Here is a 21,725-nt window from a genome sequence, read left to right on the forward strand (position 1 = left end):
GGCGGGGCACATATACTGTAGACACAACAACCATTCATACTCACATTCATACCTATGGACAATTTTGAGTCATTGATCGACCTAACATGCATGTTTTTGAAGCCGGAGTACCCGGAGAACACCACGCACGCACGGGGAGAACATGCAAACTCCACACAGAGACGCCCAAGCAAAGATTCGAGCCCAGATCCAAGATCTCCTGACTATGTGGCCAACATGTTAACCACTCGCCCACTGTGCGGCCTGTAGTCAACACATTCAATGAAATGATCACTGCAGCTCCGATAGATAAGTGTATAAAATACCATATGAAAATAGAACAATCAAAATAAAAATAAGCACAAAATGAGGAAAACCACGTTTGCTGTATTGGTGAAAAAAATCCTTTCATTCTCTTTACGTCGCACTCGAAATTAACACATAAATGTGCAAGCAACGGCTAATTTTGATCATGCTGACCACCGCTTACGTCCACGTCATTCAGCCAGTTCAAGGGCCGTCGACACAGACAGGTTCCGCGCTACAGTATTCCACTTTCTCTGCTTTTAAGGGTTTGATGGTGTTCTTAGAGGTACTGAGCTCATCTCAGCAGTTCAACAGTAAAATCCACAGGCGGCTTTTCCACATGCAGCGTACGTGGTGGATTGGCCCACGCAAACGTAATCACCAATCCCCAGGGTTCACTCACTCTATCTCTACATCTGCCTCCCAGCACCTCCTGCCACTGCCCAACAGCAGCTTTGACACATCTGCTCGGCTGGGGTCAGCACCTCGGACAGCGGAGCGATTCTGATTGGCTGGAGCCGGTGGCTGTCCAATGGTTTCACGAAGAAGGCTGCGACAGAGACGGCGAGGCGGCAGCAGCAGCAGCAGCATCCACCGCAGCAGCCAATCAGAAGGCGCCATTTCCGTCCTGCATCCAACCCGAATAACTGTAGACACCCGCATCAAAGCAGCGCCTCTCTCTCTTTTCTCGCAGGTTTGCATTGCCAAGGGTATAAGCCGAGGTCTATTTTTGGAAACTGTAGTGGCCATTTTCTCCCGCTTTCTTTGTGTTTGGTGCATTTTGTTTTTGTTGTTTTTACATTTTATTTTTAAGTCTGTGCGTCGTCCTGCGTACACGCGATGTGAGCATCACTGTGGCCGTGTAGGTTTTGGAATGGAGGACACCTTCCGGCTGCACATTTCGCATTTTCTAATCGCATTTTAATCCCACATGAAAACAACAGTTTTTGAAATGAAGATTGGGAGGAAGCTTTAGCCCACGGGGGACGAGACAACATTCGGGCCTGCAGCGTGGGGGCTTTTCACGGACCGGTGTTGCGTGGAAACCGAACAGAAGACCTGGAATCCGACTGCATTTTCCTTGCTGCAAGGTGGTCATAGTCTGCATGGAGCCGACAAGGAGAGTCGACTAGGTGTCAGGTGGGAAAACACTGCACATTTCAGTATGAGTGATTTAAAAATGTTAATAGACCTACCAGGACGCAATATAGACTGTAAAAAAATAGGACCAGACTCAATTGTCTACCCAGTTCAACAATATAGAACCAGAACTCAATAAGGGCTGTTCTTTTGTGGAGCTATTTGACTGAATGAACATAAGAATACACACATGTGACGTTTCTGAGTATGTGTGGGAAAAAAAAGAAGAGGAGGTGGGGAGTCTTGTTTTCAGGGCTTCCATTTTGAAGCTAAGATGGATGCTTGCGCACATTTCTTTCTTGGCCTATCTTGATTCTTATATAATACTGATGAGCATTGCGGGCCTGTAGTAGGGTAGGACGCCGCATCAGCGTTAAAGTGTACAGGTGAGGATTAAATCCAAATGCATGTGTCTTTTTAAACACTGACGATCATCATGTGAAGGAATGTCATCCAAAAAACATGACTTGTTGATTTTTGGAGCTAAATACATCATATCCGTGGGTGAATCTTGTTCGGCTGACGTAGAGCTGAAGGAGGCTTCAATTAAACGTGCATGCACTCATCAAGAAGTCCATTTGTTGGAAATGACACTTGAAAGTGTCAAAAATACTGTCAGGGGATATAAATTCAGAATATTCGCCATTTTAGCTATTTGTTAAAATAAGATAACTCTTTCACCTCAGCTCAGCTCCAATGATAATGACAATGTAGTCAAGTCATTACATTTAAAGGAGACATCAGTAGACAACATTAGGCTAACAAAATGCACGCTATAAAAATGCGTAATGGGTGTGAATATGTTCATCATATAAACATTACAAACAGACAGTAGAATCAACAGTAAAAAAAAAAAACACCCTAACAGTGTTGGGCAAATAACTTTAAAATAGTAATTAGTTACAGTTACTAGTTGCTTTCGCCAAAAAGTTATTACAGAGTAAAGAAATTACTCCATTATTAATGCAGTTAGGTACTGGGAAAGTAATTATTGCGCTACTTTTTTTAAAAAAAAAACCTTCAAATATGTAAAATAATTCGCATTAAAAACATTTTTTAGTGGTGTGTGTCATTGAGAGATGTTTCATAAGAGCTGAGGGCTGAGCTGGGGACTTCCCATAACGCTAGGGGCCAGTAAGCGTGAGGAACCACAACTCTTAGCTTCCTGTGTAGTAGTAGTAAACAACTGCGACTGAAGCGACATCCAGAGAGTTGATGTAGACGTCAGTGCTTAGTCATGCGTCACATTTCGTGGCGTTGTAACGTTAGAAATAGTAATTCAGGAGACTACCCTTTACTGGAAAACAATAGAGTAGAACGCATACAACACATTTCTGATGTATTTTCTAAAATACTATTAATCGATGTCAAATACGTGTGATGCATGTATGTTACATTGGGTGTTTTTGGGAAATGTATTCCTTTTTTGTTTTTTTTGTCCACAAATGTGCCTTGAATTGAATAAAAGAACAAATATTGTAGCAATTTTAAGGCTAATAGCGATAGCAATATTTTCCCAGCTTTGTTTATATGAATTTATTGAAGAAATATAGCGAGGACAGCTATTTGACAGCTTATTTAAGCATTAGAATTGTTAAATGGGTTGAAAATGACCTTTAAATGGCAGAAGATAAGCTTTTGGCAAAGCTGACACACAGCCATTTTGGGGAAGCCATATCCCGGGATAGTCACATGACAAACACTCCGAAATGTTTCCGATTGTACGCCATTTAGGGACTTAATGAGTTCAAGTCAAGCACAAAGCTGTATAGGGACTACAGTGATGGGAAACTCGATTTCTTTTACTGACTCGAGTTCATATGTGACACTCGATGAATGGAATCGGGGGCTCGGTTCACTTGCGGCAGAGCGCACGCGCAGAAACTCGCACATGCGCAACAAGCTGTGAGTCAGGTAACCAATTAATTTCAGTCACCAGTCACAAAGCGCATGCGCAGCAACTCAGAAGCTTTAAGACATCTAAAGTGTTGATGGGGTTGTATGAGTTATTCATGCAAGTCTAAAAATAGTTTCCAGAAACTCTGCTGAAATACTTAAGAAAATTCTCTATTTTGCATACTGTATATATTAAAAAAAAAAAAAAAAAAGAAAATGACATGAAGGGTATAGTCCTGATTTTTCTGGAGGGGATGGAGACTGCTTAGTTGTCATGGCAACTGGGCGACTGTGACTCACAATGGAAGCAGCTTTCTACTGTAGGGAGCCAACTTGAGCAAAATACTGGGATTTGTTTCACAGCTCAGAGGGAAAATGGAGGATTGCTCTTTTAGTGTGTGCTGCATTTATTTGGACTGTCTTGCTGTAATAATGTTTTACATCAGGACTTCTTTCTGCTCACAGATTCACAGAGGTGAGACGTTTTGGTCCGGTTCCAATAACGGAGCTTTCCTCCCACTGGTCCTAATCACCCGTCCTCTGCCGCTCCGCTGACCCTCGGCAGGCATTATGGGTACAGTGCTGTCCCTCTCTCCCAGCTACCGCAAGGCCGCCCTGTTTGAGGACGGCCCGGCTACGGTGGGTCACTACACGGCCGTCCAGAACAGCAAGAATGCCAAGGATGCTGCAGCAGCTGCTGCAAAATCCCTCAAACGTCCCTCCATCATCAGCGTGCTGCCGTGGAAACGTATCGTGGCCGTGTCAGCAAAGAGGAAGGGCTCCAAAAAGCTGCAGTCCGACAGCGGCGATGGCGGGAAAGGATGCTCGCCAGACGCGGACGCCGTCATCACCTCTAGTTCGGCTTCCAACAGCTTGAAGCTGAAGAAGTCGCAGTCCTGCGCAAACCTTTCCTCTTACGCTTCCAGTCAGGATCCCTCGACCACCACAACTACCTCTTCCCACCTCCCCACCTCCAAGACCCTGATTAATGTAGCAACAGTAGCTGCCAAAAAGAATTCCCTAACAGGCTCCGGGATCCAACCTTCGACTGCAGTTGGCACGCCCAAGCGTGTTATAGTTCAGGTAACCTCATCTTGCATAATATTGCATAATAAGGTGTGTTCCTATTGTCGTGCAAGAAAATGTCTTTACTTGAGACCTGACTCGAGACTTGAGATAAAAGACTACGTACATCAGACTTGCAAAACACTGACTTATGACCTTCTAAATACGGTTTTACCATTACTAGAGCCCTGTAGATATGAAATAAAGCCATTACAAAACCTTCACACTTGTATTTCCCAATATAGTAGACATAATAATAGAAAATAAGAACGCTAAATAAGACAAGCTAGACTCATGTTAGCACTGACAACGTACTTCCTAGTGGCTATCTACTCAATGTAATGTTACTGACACCTAGAGACCAGTGTAGCATACTACTCTACTGCTGCTTTTTCTGGTTAAGGAGAGACTCACGATGCACTTCAATCGCTCTATTAACAAGCAGAGAACACATGCAGTGAACATTCACACAGGAGCTGCTGTCGGCCACTCTCGACACTGCTAACCGGCTGCTAGCAATCAGCTAACAGTCAACTCTCGCTGGCTGACGTCACACACATCACTTCCCAGGCCCCACTTCTTAAAAGCGCACACAACAAGTCACAGACGCCTTATTATGCTTCATATCTGTCTTTTGAATGCCTTATATTTGTATTTTCATTCATTTAGCCATTTTTATGCTTGAAAATGCTGAATTTAGACCATGAATACGTACTGTTTGCTTTAATACGCATCATTTTTTAAAAATACTAATTATAGACCATATTCAAACATGAAACAACAATCATTTATGAATTCATTAATTTTTGAAAAACTACGGTAGAGTGAGGGCACGATGTTTGAACCGCGACGTAGCGAGGGACGACTGTACCCCGACACCACCCGGATGCAAATGATACAACAACAGAGCCACCCACAGAGACGTACTCAAGGACGAGACAGCGTAACAGGCTTATGTCGACAACACGTCTATGTTGACCGACTAACCAGTCCTTGTCCTGGTACCACCATTGCTATTACCTTCATAAACGTGTCTGCTTAAGTTGCCATCACATACATGGTCGACTGCTTTAGTCAACATAAAATGTGAGACCCCGAAGGGTCATTTCTATAAAACTCAGTCCGAAAACTGAGTCCGAAAACACGTGGTTTTCTTGATAATCACCAAAATCACGTTCGTACATCAATAGCCAAAAAAGTAAAGTCTTCTGAGCTATTTTTGTTGTTAAACTTGTCCAAACAAATGTATCTTTAGTTGTACCGGGCATTAAAATGAACGAGAAACTAAAGAAACAAGGGTGGTCTACAAATATTTCCCATGACTGTAGAGATGTGATGTTTGCGAACCAGTCAAGTCTTTGGAATGGCTCTTTTAACCAATTCCTTACTGATACGGTATAGGATTATAAGATAAACGAACGAGCCATTCTTATAACTGGGAATTGGTTGTCATCGTTCAGTCAAAAGAGCTGCTCAAAACACTCGGTTTGTTCGGAAAAGGTCACATCTCTAAGCCGCACGAGAGGACTCGATGCAACAATGACGAGCCAGAGTGGTCTGTCAAGTTAAAACTACTTCGAGGTCATTAACATAAAAGGCAAGAACATGTGACATGTACATTATGTCCCAGAGTAAAGTGACTCTAATCTCATCAAAGCAAAATCCCAATTCTTGAACATATTTGGAGTTTATTCAAAAAAGTAACACAATAAAATGAGTTTACCGAGTAGCTCGTTTATGAACGAGTAATTTTGTTACTTATTTTGAGTATTTTTTGGGGAAAGTAACTGTAACTAATTACTTTTTAAAGTAATTTGCCCAACTCTGGTTGTAGTATTGTTAACTTTGTCATTATAACAACATAACGTGCACAATTTGACTTCCTGTTTATTGCGATGTAAGCTTCAAAATAAAAGCATGGCAGGATTAACCTGTATTCTACCACAGAAACTAACAAAATGCATCTCTGCTAGATAATAGTATAAAATAAATAAAAATAACATCTTATATTCAGGTCGATATGGTGCTGTGATGTATTTTAGCGTCTCTAAGGATTCATATGCATTTTTAGGGGGAAACACGATGTCTTCATAATCCTTTCCCAATTCCTCTACCTTTGCGTTCTCCTCCCACACTGAACCTTCTTCTTCTGTACACATCAGGCCTCCACCAGTGAGCTGATGCGCAGCCTCGGTGAATTCCTGTGCCGCCGTTGTTACCGACTGAAGCGTCTCTCCCCGACCGATCCGGTCCTGTGGCTGCGCAGCGTGGACCGCTCCCTCCTCCTTCAGGGCTGGCAGGACCAGGGCTTCATCACCCCGGCCAACGTGGTCTTCCTCTACATGCTGTGCCGCGACGTGGTCTCCGCCGAGGTGGCGTCGGAGCGCGAGCTGCAGGCGTCGCTGCTCACATGCCTCTACCTGTCTTATTCCTACATGGGCAATGAGATCTCCTACCCACTGAAGCCCTTCTTGGTCGAGGCTGAGAAGGAGGCCTTCTGGGACCGCTGCCTGGAGATCATCAACCGCATGAGCGGCAAGATGCTCCAGATTAACACCGACCCGCACTTCTTCACCCAGGTGTTTGCTGACCTGAAGAATGAGAGCAAGAAAGAAGAGGAGAAGACCAAACTCTTTATAGGCCTCGACCGATAAAAGGACGTGGGAGGTGGGAAGAAAGAATGAATGGAGGGTGTTAATATGTCAAGGACAGGTGGACTACTGTAATGCAGTGTACTTTAAAACAGTGGTGTTGTCTGGCGTCTCTAATGTTTTATAGTTGTGTTATTTAGGACAACGGGGGCACAGAAACGGGCAGACATGATCTGCTAAGTCTCTGAAGACTACTGTGCCTGACAAAGGTAAAATCGTACAGTGACTACGCCAGGGGTGTCCAAACAGAATACCGAAAAATTGAAGGATGCGGGTGAGCCATCTTTGATGCATTTGATGCTCTCACCAATCCAGTGTAGGTCAGTACATGCTAAGCTATTGACATCTTAGCATTGTGTCATAGGCAGCAAAGCAAAATAGTGTAATATCTAATCATATATCTTATTAATAATGGATTTTATGTTTAGAATTTGGCTGAATACCAAATTGGCCGCACTTTAAACACCCCTGAACTAGGTCATGACATTTTTGGGCCAATTGCTGAATTTGGCATTAATCAAGAATAAAGGCTGCGGGTCAGGCACAAGCTTTGTGACCTGTGTGTTGCATCAGTGAGGTAAGAATTGTCAGTCCTGTGTCAAGTGGTAGTGATAGTCTTTTTTTCTTTGTGACTGAAAGATTAGAAACACCAGACAACATGCAGTTAGAGTATGTAAGTAAAGCTGAGTAGTATACGTAATCATAAAATTACAGGATACTGATACCGCGTCGCATGAGGTCACGTCATAAGTCACCGGTCATGACCACCTGCTTATTGCCAACTCCAATTAACCTTATTCCTATTCTCATAAGCTTAGACTTATTGCACTCATCGACACTCTGGTTTTTAATGATGTTCTTATGTGGGGGCTGCTTGGAATTTCAACAGTGAGAGCACATATTACAGTGGAACTCGTTTAAGTCGGTCCCCGTTTATGTTGGCAACCCGTCCATGCCGACCGACTCTTCAAGTCCTGATCCACCGTGTTCTTATTACTAAAAAGCGCCCGCTTAATTTGACGTAGACATACATTGCTGATGTCAAATTTGAGATCCAAAAAGGTTATTTCTATGAAAAAACTGTTAACTTCATCGTGATTAGGCAGCGGTGGCTCAGGAGGTAGAGGAGGAGAGACCGTAGGCGCAAATTGGCAGCCACGTTTCCGGCAGACCACCCCGGGGCAGCTGTGTCTACAGATGTAGTTTACCACCACAAGTGAGTGAATTAATAATGGGTTCATGGGTGCCTTGAAAAGCACTAAATAAAGTCTAATCCATTATTATTATCGCTAAGCGGCGTGAAACAGCAACATCACTGCTGCCTAGTTAGACGGGATTAAAATGTGCACGCAGTTCAGTGCAGAAGTAAGCTTTAGGGGTGTGACAAGCTCTTACGAGATTAAAGATTTCTCGTTAAAAAAAATGTCTCCCTGGCATTAGGCCTGGGAGGAGCCCTTTTGTTAGTCATACAGTCTCTTTGCATCAATGGGTGGAGGCGGGGCCCGTAGCATTCACATAGAGTGCAGAAGAGTGTAACGTAAATTGTGATGTATTGTTTATATATTTAATATTTTTTCTTTGTACTTTTCTTAATGTTAATCTTGTGTATCGTCTCGTCTCATGACACCCCTAGTTAGCTTCAGTTAGTTCATTCTACCCATTTTCTGGCCAAAAAAAGTAAACTTGGAAGCAATGGTTAGTTTCGGTTTCAGTGATGTCGACAACCGCTTGTGTCATTGATGCCATGATGTAGACATAAACAAGTTCCACTGTATTATCACCGAACAGGCCCAGCAGTAAATTGTTTACAAAAACATAGCAAAATGCAATACTGACCCCTCCAATGCTTATCCTCAATGGGGAGTTATATAATAACTCCTCATTCTCCTGCACTTTTTCCTTAGGTCAGGGTTGTCCAAAGTTTAGCCTGGTGGCAAACCAAAATGGCCGGCTACCTGTACATCTTACAAAATGTCTTTGATGATTTTTGTGCGTCACTCTTGCCACTCTTCGGCGGAGGGTGCAAATAAGCAGGGTTCTGGGTGGGATGGATGTCGGGTCTGGGACCCCTTATGTATGAAAATTCGATGCCGCTTGTTCTCATCAGGGTCGCGGGGGTATGCTGGAGCCTAACCCAGCTGACTTTGGGCGAGAGGCGGGGTACACCCTGGACTGGTCGCCAGCCAATGGCAGGGCACATATAGAGAAACAACCATTCACACTCACATTCATACCTATGGACAATTTAGACAATTTAGAGTCGCCAATTAACCTAACATGCATGTTTTTGGAATGTGGGAGGAAACCGGAGTACCCGGAGAAAACCTCTCCTGACTGTGTGGCCAACATTCTAACCACTAGACCCATTTATGTTGACCAACCAGTTCTTTTTAATACTAAAAAATGGCCACTTAAGTTGACGTCAACATGAACGGAGACTGCTTTTTTTCTCAAAAAAACTTCAGGCCTTTGGACAAATTTGTCAGTTTATTTTGTCGTCTCATCAACTTCCTCGTTATCGCTACGCCGCATTAAACAACGTCAGTCCTCCCGTTTAAAACTCCCATATTTTGCCCTTCTTTCCCAGCGCCCTCCTGTTTTTAGTTTGAGTTTTAATTTTCATGACAAAAAACATCCTCTCCAGTTATGCCAGAGCAGGACAGTTTGTGGTCCTCTCTGCAACACTCGGGCAACATCGGCGTAACACATCCTGTAACTGGTAAAGTCGGGCCTTCAAAATAAAAGCATGCCAGTAAAGTAACATGGCGGAAAGATCAGAATTTTCCTTATTTTGTGTTATTTTTAATTTTCAAATGCAAATATAGGGATGCATAAAGACATAAACAGGTTCCACTGTGTCTTACACCCCAAAAAATAACAACTGTGTCGATTTTTCATGTGTTTAACAAATTCAAATGCGAAATACGTCCAGCCGCATACATACACAAGCGACCCTCGGTGGAAAACGTTTGGACAGCCCTGCCCTAGATCTATAACGGTGCTGTCGTCATTGACAACAATAACAAAAAGTGTGACAGTACGAAAGAAAGCAAACCATGATGGGAGCATCACTTAAAAAGAGGATGTGGCATTTTTTAGCACTTATCATTTCACATCCATTCTACATAAGTCTCCCCTTTAATGGTCTCATAGACTGTATAAATGTAGATGCAGATTCAATTCTAACGTTTGTGTTATGAATGAGGGGTGGATCTGACTGTATTGGAGATATATGAGGGAATATGGAAGATAACAGATCAAGTTTGTATTATCTTTCAGTTTTCTGGAATGACAGTATTTTGCAGTGGGGATTTATTTTTTTGTCAATTTATCGAGAAGAAAATGTGCGAGGTCATGGAGAGATTGTAATTCCCCCCCAAATGTGAATGGCGGGGTCGAAGTCAGGGCTCTAAAGTTCTTCTACACCAAACTCCTTCATGGACCTCGCTTTGTGAGGCACAGTAAGTCAAGTTGGAAGCATACAAATGTATTTTGTGTGAGACTTTTGTAGAGTAGCCATCTTGACCTGCATCATCCGCCCTTTTATACAGTCTATGCTCCTCACAGCAGCAAAGAAAAACTGCACTTCTGAACTTCACTCATTCAGCAAATCGCATGTGTGCTTTTATAGCTTTATAGGCATGCTGCTTTTGGCTGGGCGCTGCACATGACGATACGTTACAGGAAAGACCGGGCACAATGACGTCTGGTGACTGTACACAAAGACTCGCTCATGAAGGAAACGTGAAAAGGCAGTCAGTGCTGTGCGCACATCAATAAGGGCAAAGCACTCCACATGCATTGACTGTAAAGGGCATCTTGGTCACATGGTAATGACAGAATACTACAAGGTTACATTGTTAAGTACATATAAAAGTAAAAATGGTCATCAGCGTTATCAATCACTTCAAATCTGCAGTTAACGTAAAATTATTTTCATTCATTAATAGGAAACTAGAATGAAGTTCTACTTTAAATACTTTCATATTAAATCATAAAATAATACAGAAATACAGTGGAACCCGCTTAAGTTGGTTCTGCTTATGTCGACCAACTCCTCGTGTGATTAAAAAGTGTCCGCTTAAGGCGACCTTTAAGGACCAGTGGGGTTATTTCTATGAAAAATCGGTCCGTTTATGTCGACATGTGTTGTAGTATTGTTAACTTCACCATTTTACTCTAAGCAGCGTGAAACCAACCACAATATAACTACTGTCTAGTTACACAGCATTAAAACGTACACGCAGCGACTTCCTGCTCACTGCAAAGTAAGCTTCACAATAACAGCTCGGCAGTATTTACCTGGGTTCTCCCACAGCAACTAACAAAATGCAGATTTTTAATTCCATTTTTGATCCCCAGCCACAGGAGAAATGATCTGAACGCACAGGAAAGCTTTATTGTCATTGTAGTCGAGACATACAACAAAATGACTGCAGCGGCTCTGTTACAAAAGAGTGTAAAACATAACATGAAAACGCAAGAATAGAAATAAAATCTACACAAATGGAGGAAGTGCCAAAAATTCTTTTGAGCAAAGTCACACGTAAATGTGCGAGCAATGGCTGGTTTAGATTTCAATTTCGGTTGAGCTGACAACCACTTATGTCGGCCTCAGTCCGAGGAGCGTCGACATAAACGGGTTTCACTGTATCAGCTAATTTAAAGATACTGTGAAGGAAAATAATGAACAGTCGGTTTCTCCGTTGACTCCAATTGAACACCAAACCTGCATTCATCGACATTTGGAGCATTCAACTTTGTAAAAGTATGAGATTATTCTGCACTACACGCGGAATTAGAATTATAAAAACACCACAGAATGCCATGTCTACCTGTGGTTGTTGGTGTTTTAACTAAAGTTTTGTGTTCTGGTGGTAACCTACAATGTAGCCCAGATCCAGAATCTGACCTCACGATACATGTTATGCATACGGAGATTGACACACTCGTTTTTTATGTTGTTGTTTTTCTGTTTCTGCTGGATTGAATAGACTAATAGTAGCATTTCTCTGAAGGACAGTTGCTTCAGTGATATTATATATACTTGGTTTGGTTGGAATTATACGACATAATTGCAGGTTCAAATATCACCAATGGGCTTGGCGAATAGAAAAGGGGGGATTTAAAACCTGGATCTGTATTTTTTTCACAATACAGTCACGTCATTGACATTCATTCACTTGTCATTGACAAGTGAATAATGCCGTAATGCCGAATAATGCCGTATTTTGTATACGCGTTTATATATATTGAACGTCACTTCATTTCTCTACTGTCAGCAGATACAATATTCTTGGTAGCTACTAGCTGGACAAATAGGCGAATATAATACAAGCTTTATGAGTTGTGTGAAAGCACATATAGTTGGTATAACTAACAAAACTGCACATCTTTTTTTGGGCGTGGAAATAAGCAAACAACATTTTAAATCGGACAATGAGCTCACGCTGTAGCTTAATGATATGATCAAACACTTACTTTTATTGTTTGTGCATGTGAAAAGGCTTCTCACTGGTGTGTTTTTCCAGTACTAAATGTTTAAGCTGCTGCAAATGGTGCAGCTACCAAACCCAATTACTGTAAGAGCAAGACATCACGGTCCTTATTAGGCTTGAATCTTTTATAAGCTGTGTGGGCTGGATCACGTAATATTTATGTTAGAGCAGATGAACACTGTCTGTAATGAATTCTCTAGTCTTTTTCTATTTGGACAGGTGAATTGTCAACTATACGATGTATTTTAGAGGCAATCTTCACCCGCTGTTTGTGTTCTTCATCACACGGGTTCACAGAATTGCATTGAGACTATTTTGTGGCATGCGGATTTCCCAGAAAGAAGCGCGGGCGATGATGTGTTTGTGGTGAATGTTGCTGGAATTGTTCACATTTATTTCTACAAACGGATCTCGCCTGCTTCAATGAGGAAATGTGACAAGGAGAGGAAGCATTTTAAAGACACTGACCTTCTGAGAGAACTCTGAATCCTTTCAATCATCTCTCATCAACTATGTGCCATATTTGATCTTGCAACGCGTACAAGACAAAAACTATCGTGTAATATAATTATTCTCGCATTATTATGTTTTTTTTTTGTCCCATTTGTGAATCATACTGTGTAACAATCTTTGTTGAAACTGAAATCTACTAGTGTTGATAGAATACTGATGCTGCAGTCTGTTACTATGTGGAGGTATGACTATGTATGCAAGAAAGAACAAGTTGATCAGCTGTTACAGGTACTTTGTATTAAAACATTTACAAGCAACGTGGTCTCGGCTGGCTCATTTAATAGACAAATGATCGCCTTTGCATTACAGCAGTTGGGAGACATAGTCTCTCCAACATGTCCTGGGTCTACCCCGAGGCCTTCTACCGGTCGGACTCCCCAGGGAGGTGTCCGGGAAGCATCCTGACCAGATGTCCAAGCCACCTCATCTGGCTCCTCTCAATGCGGAGGAGTAGCGGTTCTACTCTGAGTCTCTCCCGAATGACAGTGCTTCTCACCTTATTTCTAAGGGGGAGCCCAGCCACCCTACGGAGAAAACTCATTTCGTCCTCTTGTACCTGCGATCTTGTCCTTTCAGTCACTACCCAAAGCTCATGTAAATGTATTTTAATAAAATACAGTGAAAACTGAATGAATCAGTTTTTTACATGGTAAATAATGTAAATCCAATGTATCCGTTACCCAAAAATAGTAACAAAAATACATTTTATAGAGAACAATTATAGTTTTACATGCAAAAAACATAGCAAAATCCTATACAAAATGTGAATGAAATGGACTAATGAACATTTAACATCACTTTTACCTTTATTGAAGACTCTTCTTGGTGAAGACAATGAGGAGCGGTTAGGGAGTAGGGGAAGGGACACCATCTTTGTAGCATGCAACGAGTTCTTTCTTGAATTCAATAGTGTTTCTCACCTTTATGATCAACTTGCTACTTGCTGCTACTTTTGGCCCCATGGTGTGTCATTTAGCCATCATGCCGCTTGTCCTCAATGGGGTGTGCTGGGGTATGCTGTAGCTTATCCCGGCTGACCCACGCACACACAAAGATGCCCAAACGGAGGAGATTCAAACCCAGATCTCCCGGATCTCTCCTGACTGTGTAGCCAACATGCTAACCAAAACAATACCAAAACTTAATGGCAGGGGGTTGAGTCACTGATGGAACAGACACATATATCGCATATACCTTTACACATTCAAATGTATTCATATTAACTTGCTAGCATTACACTCCTAAATACCCTTCTTAACATAGTCCACCCAAAGCAAACCCAATGTTTGATTATGTATTATGTATTTCAATTTCTGTCAACATTTATCCGTGTTTTTTTATTTCATTTTTCTTCTATACGCTTTTGATGCTCACACGTGAGCGTACTGGTACGTCACACAGGCAAGCGCGTGTGAGCTAATGGGGCGCGTCCTAGCCTTTATACTTCCGGTTGAATTATCCAATCAGAAAGAGGTGCGCTGGACCTGATAAATGCCATCGGCTGTCCCGCCTCCTGGCTCACTTGTTCCCTTGTCATATGAACCGTCTTCCACCGCTACAGCATCACTAATCCACCACAACCCGCGAAGATGGCTACTCGGGTAAGAGCATCATATATAGTTGAGCTATTATCATTACTATCACATTGTTATATAGCGTTGCCAAGCACGTTTCCTGATTTGTACGCACGGTGAAATAGACAGCAAAATGTCGGACTAGCGTTCAAACGTATTGGACGCAGGACGTCTTCAGTCACTGAATGTCGTTGGTGCTGTGTGTGTATTTGTATTTGTATTTTTTTTACTGAATTTGACTCGATGCTGCAGTCTCACCATTGTGCCTATAATGAGACATGTTCTGTCAAACGAGCAGAGAGCGCCATCAAGCTGCTCCTATTTGAGAGTATGGCTGCTTAATCCTGGAAGCTGCTTGCCCTTGAGCCGACGCTGCAGCGTAAAAGAGAGGCTCACTGATAATAAGATTCCACCAGCATCTAACATAATAGTGTGCCGGTTCATTTTGCGTTAAAGCACAAAAATTAGATAGGGTGGCACGTTGTGGTTCGAAAATGCATTGTAGCCTCCTTTCACCATGCTGCAGTCTTTTTAAGCATAGACTGTGCTCCCTGTTTAGGTGATATGATGTCAGGTAACATGATACCTTGCTTTAATGGGCTTAGAGGTGGTGTTATTGAACGTCGGGGCAACTTTTTTTTTAAATTGGAAAAGCCTGAAATGATAGATGATGGTGATTATTCTCTGTAGTTTATGGTAGATTCTGCAAAACTGTGAAATTTCTTTCTTACAATTGAGATTCTCTGAGATTACATCATGTTAAAGGTCATGTGTTTGTGTTTAAAGGAATTACTTTTTATCTTCTTATTCTTATCATTATTATTATAGTCCTCGTTGACTTGTGCCCTAAAGAAACTTCCAGTGGTCTTTCTGCCATTCTTCTTCCGTGTTTCCCATACATTCATTTGTTTTTGGTTTGGACTGCCACCAATAGAACACACACCTGATATGTACATACCACAATCATCTAGCCCACCCCGACCAACCAAAACCACAGATAGATTGCAGTCTTGCGGGAAACACTGTTCTTTGGAGGTCCTGGAAGGATGGTTGACGGCAGACTTTCTTGAAAGAAATGATCAGTAGAGGTGGGCGGATTGATCCAAATATCAACGTTATCGATGCCACGGTTGTGTATTTGGTTCGATACTAGCTAGATATTTTACAGTTCTCTTCTATGTTTAATTTCACAAACATCTGTGTTTTTTGTTGTGTCAAATATATTATTATAATGTTTTGAAAACTCATGGAATAAGTTGGACACAGGAGGGCTTTGGGGGCAAAAAGCCAAAGGATTTGAATGAGAGCCAATAGTAGTTTTTGGTTTTGTTTACTTATTTTGCACTACTGACTTTATTTTGCGCAATTTGATATAATAAAGGAGAACAGGGTATTATAATTGATATTGTTACATTGTCGTATATGGTTGTACAAATATTGTTAAATAAACAAACAAGCTTGTTTGACTATAATGTTCTGTGTGTTACTCTGATTCTAGTCATTATCAACAAATTATAAGCAAAAGTCACAAACTCATTCATTGATCTTGATCGGTATTGGTGTCGGCCATATCGGCCCTTTATTTACGGCATTTACTTACCGGTTAAGTCGCCCAATTTGTTTCAACAGCCTGTCTATGTCGACCAACTCATCAAGTCCTGGTCCACCGTGTGCCCGCTTAAGTCGATGTCGACATATATGGATGACCGCTTTTGTTGACATAAAATTTGAGATCCAAAGGGGTAATTTTCTATGAAAAATCGGTCTGCTTATGTTGACGTGTTTTATTATTAGTCGGGCTGTCAAATTATTAGATTTTAAAATCAGATTAATCTGTTTTTCAAATTAATTAATCATGATTAATCAGCGTTTGCAACTATGTCTGAAATATGCCAATTTTGTGTTGTGATGTTCGGAGTGTCCCTGAATGCATCTCGAGGTCATCTAGTGACAATGAGGAAGTGGCGTTCCGAGGCTAGAAACGGACTAGAAATGTGTTTGTGAGTTGGAGATGGTGTTGGAGTTGCACTACCGTTGATGTGTTCAGGTCAGAATAAAGTTATAAAAGAGCGTCAGACTCTGTGTGACTCTGTGGGGACACCGTGCCGCCGTCGTCATAGCACAGAGGCGTCACTTGCTATGATGCGTATGTTGTTAATTCTGATTAAAAATTTAACGTAATTAAATAAATTAGTTACCAGCATTAACGCGCTATTTTTGACAGCCCTAATTAATAGTTAACCTCATAATTGTTGGTAAGCGGTGTGAAACGACAACAGCAAATAACTACTGTCTAGTGACACCGTATTAAAACATGCACACTGTTCAGTGCAAAGTAAGCTCAATAATGAAACCATGGGTACATTAACCCAGATTCTTCTGTAGCAACTCATAAAATGCGCCCGTTTTATGTAGATTTTTAGAAAGGTTTGCGCATGTACGAAAGCTTTATTGTCACTGTAGCCAAGACATACAACGGAATTACAGCAGCAGCTCAGTCAGGTAAGAGTATAAAATAAAAATATGCACAAATGGAGGACAACCGTCAACAAACGGCTGTAGGTTGAAACAGCCTTTATTATCACCCATTCTCCTTGTGCCGCTGGTCACAAGTAAATGTGCAAGCAATGGCGAGATTTCAGTGACGTTGACAACCGCTTATGTCGACGTCAGTCAGCCAACATAAATGGGTTCAGCTGTAGTTTCCCATGTTTCATATGGCCACACTTTGTTAATATAAGCTTTGTAAGGTCCAAATAGACAGCAATTGAGTTAACACGTGCAATTCATGGACATGAATGCCACACGATGTGTTGGATTATTGCAGTCATCACACCTAAATGTGTGAACGTCCCTCTGAATGCTTTGTGTACAAGACCTCATGGAATCAAACGCTTACATTTTTAATGTGGAGCTGGGAGGACTCTCTTTCTCCCTGCAGAAAGCAACATGATTAAAACAGAAGCAGTTTGATGCGTCTGAACAATTTGACCTCTTACTTGTGACTCAGCACCCACAGGAGCTTTACCAATACCAATTTTTAAAGGCCACACAGTCGTACTTGTCACTTTTATTCAATTCTTTTACATACACACATTATAATGGGACTTTCGATGAATGGAGCTTGTCGTTCCAACTCTGTGTAGTATATGGCAGTGGCTATACTTCTTAACACACCTCATACGCACCTTGTCTGCCAGAGAATAAGAAGATTTAGCAGGAGGGATCGGCGTTGCCAAATCTGTGACTAGGTCAAATCTAGCAACCTTTTCTAGTCTAATTGTCTCCCACCGTGTAGATGATGATGCCATCAAGCCCTCCCCCCCTTCTCCAAGACCACCACCACAAATACATTGCAGCTAACATAAAATATGACCTTGAAGACATGTGGTTCCTTGGAACATGTATGAGTAAAGTAAAGCAGTGAGACGGTGCTGTGGCACAATACAACTAAAAACAAGAAATGAGTAAGAAAATGACCTCCAATCTTCCACATCTGTGCACCCAGCACAGCAGACATGCTAATGTTTCTTTGATGGCGCCTCCCATCTGTTTGGAATCATTCACTGGTCTGGTCTTGAAATGCAATCCAGGGCTTCCGCCAAATGTAATTGATCGTGGCGCACCGCCAAGACAAAATAAAAGCTGCCACACCTTAAAAATTAGTTTGTTAAGTAATATATTGTATGGATGGATATATATGCTATATGGACACATATATAGCTTATTATTTATGCACATATTGAACACAGTTAGTTTAAAAACTATTTAAAATATCATAAAAATGTTTCACTGCGCTTTATTTTGATAAACATGCACCAGAATTGCCTGTCTGCCCTGTTGGCACTTCTTTAAAATTAAATGAAAATTAAATAGTAAAATGAAATAGTCCGTAAAAATGAAATAGTCCGTAAAATGTGTAGTCAATTGACGACAGCTTGTCACTTTCTGGCATCTTTGTTTTCTTCCATTCACATGATCCCTGCTGAGCACTTATCAAATGCACTTCTGCCACCTTGTGGCCATTTTCATGGCTTAAAATCGCTCAAAAAAATTGCTAAAAACGCAGCAGCGGCACGACACAGCTCTGGCAGCCCACCCTCCCATGCAGCCCACCACCACGGCTTCAAAAAAATCCTAGGGGAAGCCCTGCAAGCCAGGAAAGTGCTAATCACATTTACATGAAAATATCTGTAAAATATCTCTTTCACGTATCACCTATGTTCTTGTGGGCAGAGATGTGATGGTCATGCAATATGAGTCAAAAGAGCTCCGAGCCACTGCTGACACAAACACGCACTTTCATCCTTCACTCTTATTGGCCCAGCATGATAGTTGCTGGGCATACTGAGTCTTGTCAGTGTCCCACAAACATGGTCACAGACTGGCGCAATGGCAAAATGACTAACCTTTTTGTAATCAAGCTACAGTATCCATTTTGTAAAGGGCAATGGCTTTTGCAAATGGACAATAAATTGACTATTTTGGTGGTAGAATGGAGGCAGCTTGACTTATTGTTGTGATTGAATTGGTAAGGTCAAAGTACTTTATGTACTTCATGCATTATTAATGCATTATTTATGCTTTTCTTTTCAAATAATTAGATGCCAAAAATATCAGACCCTTACAGATATGAGTCACTGTATATATATGCAGTATTTTTCAGTGTTTCCCATACATTCATTTATTTGTGGTGGCTCGCCACAAACTTTGGTGCTACCTGTTCACCCTCACTCATAAACACATTATATTGGGACTGTCTGCGAAGCTCTGCATGACGAAGTAGCTCGTAGCTCAGCCTCAGTTCCGGAAGTGACGGCATTGGTGTGACACCTCTCAACTAAAGCAGAGTAAACAAATGCTTCTCGAGGTAGATCGTCGATTTGGTTCAGGGTATTGATCATCAAAATACAGTAGTAGTCATGCCAAAACGTTTTGTTGTTGCTGGATGTTCATAGTATCCGAGTGATACTGTAAGTTTTTCTTTTCCAAAAGAGGAAGGTTTAAGATCACAATGGACGAAGTAAGTGCAGAGAACGAGAGACAGATGGATGCACACCTCGAGTTCTGTTCTTTTGCAGTGATTGTTTCACTGATGACTTCTTCGAAGGAATACCTGTACAAGAAGCATTTGGCTTGAAAGTACAGCATAAACCTATTTTGAAAAAGTATGCTATTCTAATTATAGATTCAAGATTCAAGAGAGTTTTATTGTCATGTGCATGGTAAAACAGCAGTTATACCATGCAATGAAAATCTTATTCTGTTCATTCTCCCAAGAAAAGAAGAAAACACAAGAAAGAATAAGAACACAAGAAACAAAAACACATAAACATATATACCAATAAATTAAGCAACAACAACAGAAGAGACATTAATACAAGTAAATAATACAAATAAATAAATAAATAAAGTGCTATGAGTGTGTGCGTGTGTTGCGTGCGGCGAGTGCGAGTGCTTCATTGAGAAGCCTGATGGCCTGTGGGTAAAAGCTGTTTGCCAGCCTTGTGGTCCTGGACTTCAAACTCCTGTAGCGTCTGCCTGACGGTAGGAGTGTGAATAATGAGTGTTGTGGATGTGTGCTGTCCTTGATGAGGTTGTGTGTTCTGCGTAGGACTCTAGATGTATAAATGTCTTGCAGTGAGGGGAGGGCTGCCCCAACAATGTTCTGTGAGGTCTTGATCACCCGCTGGAGTGCCTTCCTATCACGTGTTGTACAGTTACCGTACCAAACAGTGATGGAGGCGGTAAGGACACTTTCGATAGTGCATCTGTAGAAGCAACTCAGGATTGTGGTGGACACGCCAAATTTCCTCAGTCTTCTCAGGAAGTACAGTCTCCTTTGGGACTTCTTCAGAATTTGTTGGGTGTTGTGAGACCAGGTGAGGTCCTCGCTGATAAGTATGGCAAAAGAATGACCACTGTGTCAAAGTTGCCACAGAACAGAGTAAGTCATGTCTTGTTTACATAATGTCTTCTAAACACTAGTCCATGATAGCGACAAGGCTGCAAAGCATTATACATGTTATATAGACATCTTTTGACAGCGATGTTTACTGTTGTTCACTGTGGGTGGCGGGGGCGGCGGCGGCAAACATTTATCCCCATATCCAATCAAACAGGCTATAAAAAACCCTTCAACCTCATTAAGCCGATTTAAAACAATAATTGAAGGCTAAGCAACTCCAGAGTAATTTACACTTACCATTATGTGTTTTGACGCCGACCAATCTTTATCTCTATGTCTCAAGTCCGTGTTCTGCAAGTTCTCTATTTCATCTCCAAATGTTTCGAAAACTGCTGACACATCGCTCAAATCTTCGCTATAATCACTGTAAACATCCTCGGTCACGTACACCTCTATGTTTGTTTACCTGAGTGATAGCACCCCGATGATGTCACTTCCGGAAATGAGGCTGAACTGCAAGAGCAAGTTCGTCATGGGTGGCGGCATGAACTATAAATGTAATTTCTGCAAATTTACCGTTCACTTTCAAAAACTGAACAATGTAAAACATACACTATATAACATATTTAAGCAAATGCGTCACGAAAAACTATGAATCAATGAAATAAAAACATAAACGTAAAAATTGTGGACTTTCTAACAGAGATTCTGACATGAAGGCATGCATCGCTCTTCTTAGCAAGCAGTGGGAGCTGCTGTGGGCCCAACCCCCATCTGAAGGTGCTCACAGTCGGCTCCGTCTTGTTTGTGACCTTAAGAAGTAGTTATGTGCATCCACATATTCTTTGTAAACTAGTTATCGAGCGAGTCTAGTATTTACGTATCAGACCAAAATTACAATATGTTTTAAGTCATTTATATGAGAGTGTCATAACCGTGTGGAACACGGTGTGTTTGTGCAAATGCATGTGTGTGGGCATGTGCATGATTACGTGTATGCGTGATCTCAAATCTAAGCAAGAAAATTGCGATTCACATTTTTTTGCAGATTCATCGGCTCTAGTCCACAGTGATGCAGCAAACCTATGGGCTGTAAATGTGTTATTGTTTTTTCCCCTTAACAGTCAGTGCGCTGCTTTCCTCATAAATTTCTACTGCTCAGTAGCGTTATCTTTCTCCTCAGCTTCAATGCCTG

At 41.6% G+C, this 21,725-nt stretch overlaps 2 protein-coding genes across 4 annotated transcripts in view; both read left to right on the top strand.

The window, feature by feature from the left end:
- The first annotated feature begins 938 nt into the window (after positions 1 to 938).
- On the top strand, positions 939 to 13,515 carry LOC129171574 (cyclin-dependent kinase 5 activator 1-like). The gene is made up of 3 exons (XM_054760364.1): positions 939 to 1,425; positions 3,787 to 4,404; positions 6,549 to 13,515. The coding sequence occupies exons 2-3, from the start codon at positions 3,892 to 3,894 to the stop codon at positions 7,038 to 7,040; spliced, it is 1,005 nt and encodes a 334-aa protein (XP_054616339.1). The 5' UTR covers positions 939 to 1,425; positions 3,787 to 3,891; the 3' UTR covers positions 7,041 to 13,515.
- Positions 13,516 to 14,505: 990 nt separating this feature from the next.
- LOC129171297 (vesicle-fusing ATPase) overlaps positions 14,506 to 21,725 on the top strand; it is a 40,883-nt gene continuing 33,663 nt past the window's right edge. For all 3 annotated transcript variants that reach the window (XR_008566767.1, XM_054759821.1, XM_054759822.1), the window contains exon 1: positions 14,506 to 14,649. Coding sequence is in view for 2 of the 3 variants with exons in the window: in XM_054759821.1 (XP_054615796.1) it covers positions 14,638 to 14,649 (12 nt within the window). In the remaining variant the exon portion in view is untranslated. The remainder of the gene's footprint in view (positions 14,650 to 21,725) is intronic.

This window comes from Dunckerocampus dactyliophorus, chromosome 18 (genome assembly GCF_027744805.1).
Source record: "Dunckerocampus dactyliophorus isolate RoL2022-P2 chromosome 18, RoL_Ddac_1.1, whole genome shotgun sequence".
Classification (NCBI taxonomy): Eukaryota; Metazoa; Chordata; class Actinopteri; order Syngnathiformes; family Syngnathidae; genus Dunckerocampus; species Dunckerocampus dactyliophorus.

Excerpts from the sequence above, each read along its gene's own strand:
- LOC129171574 (XM_054760364.1), top strand. The coding sequence starts at position 3,892 with ATGGGTACAGTGCTGTCCCTCTCTCCCAGCTACCGCAAGGCCGCCCTG. Across the intron at positions 4,405-6,548 it reads CCAAGCGTGTTATAGTTCAG|GCCTCCACCAGTGAGCTGAT; the intron begins GTAACCTCATCT and ends TGTACACATCAG.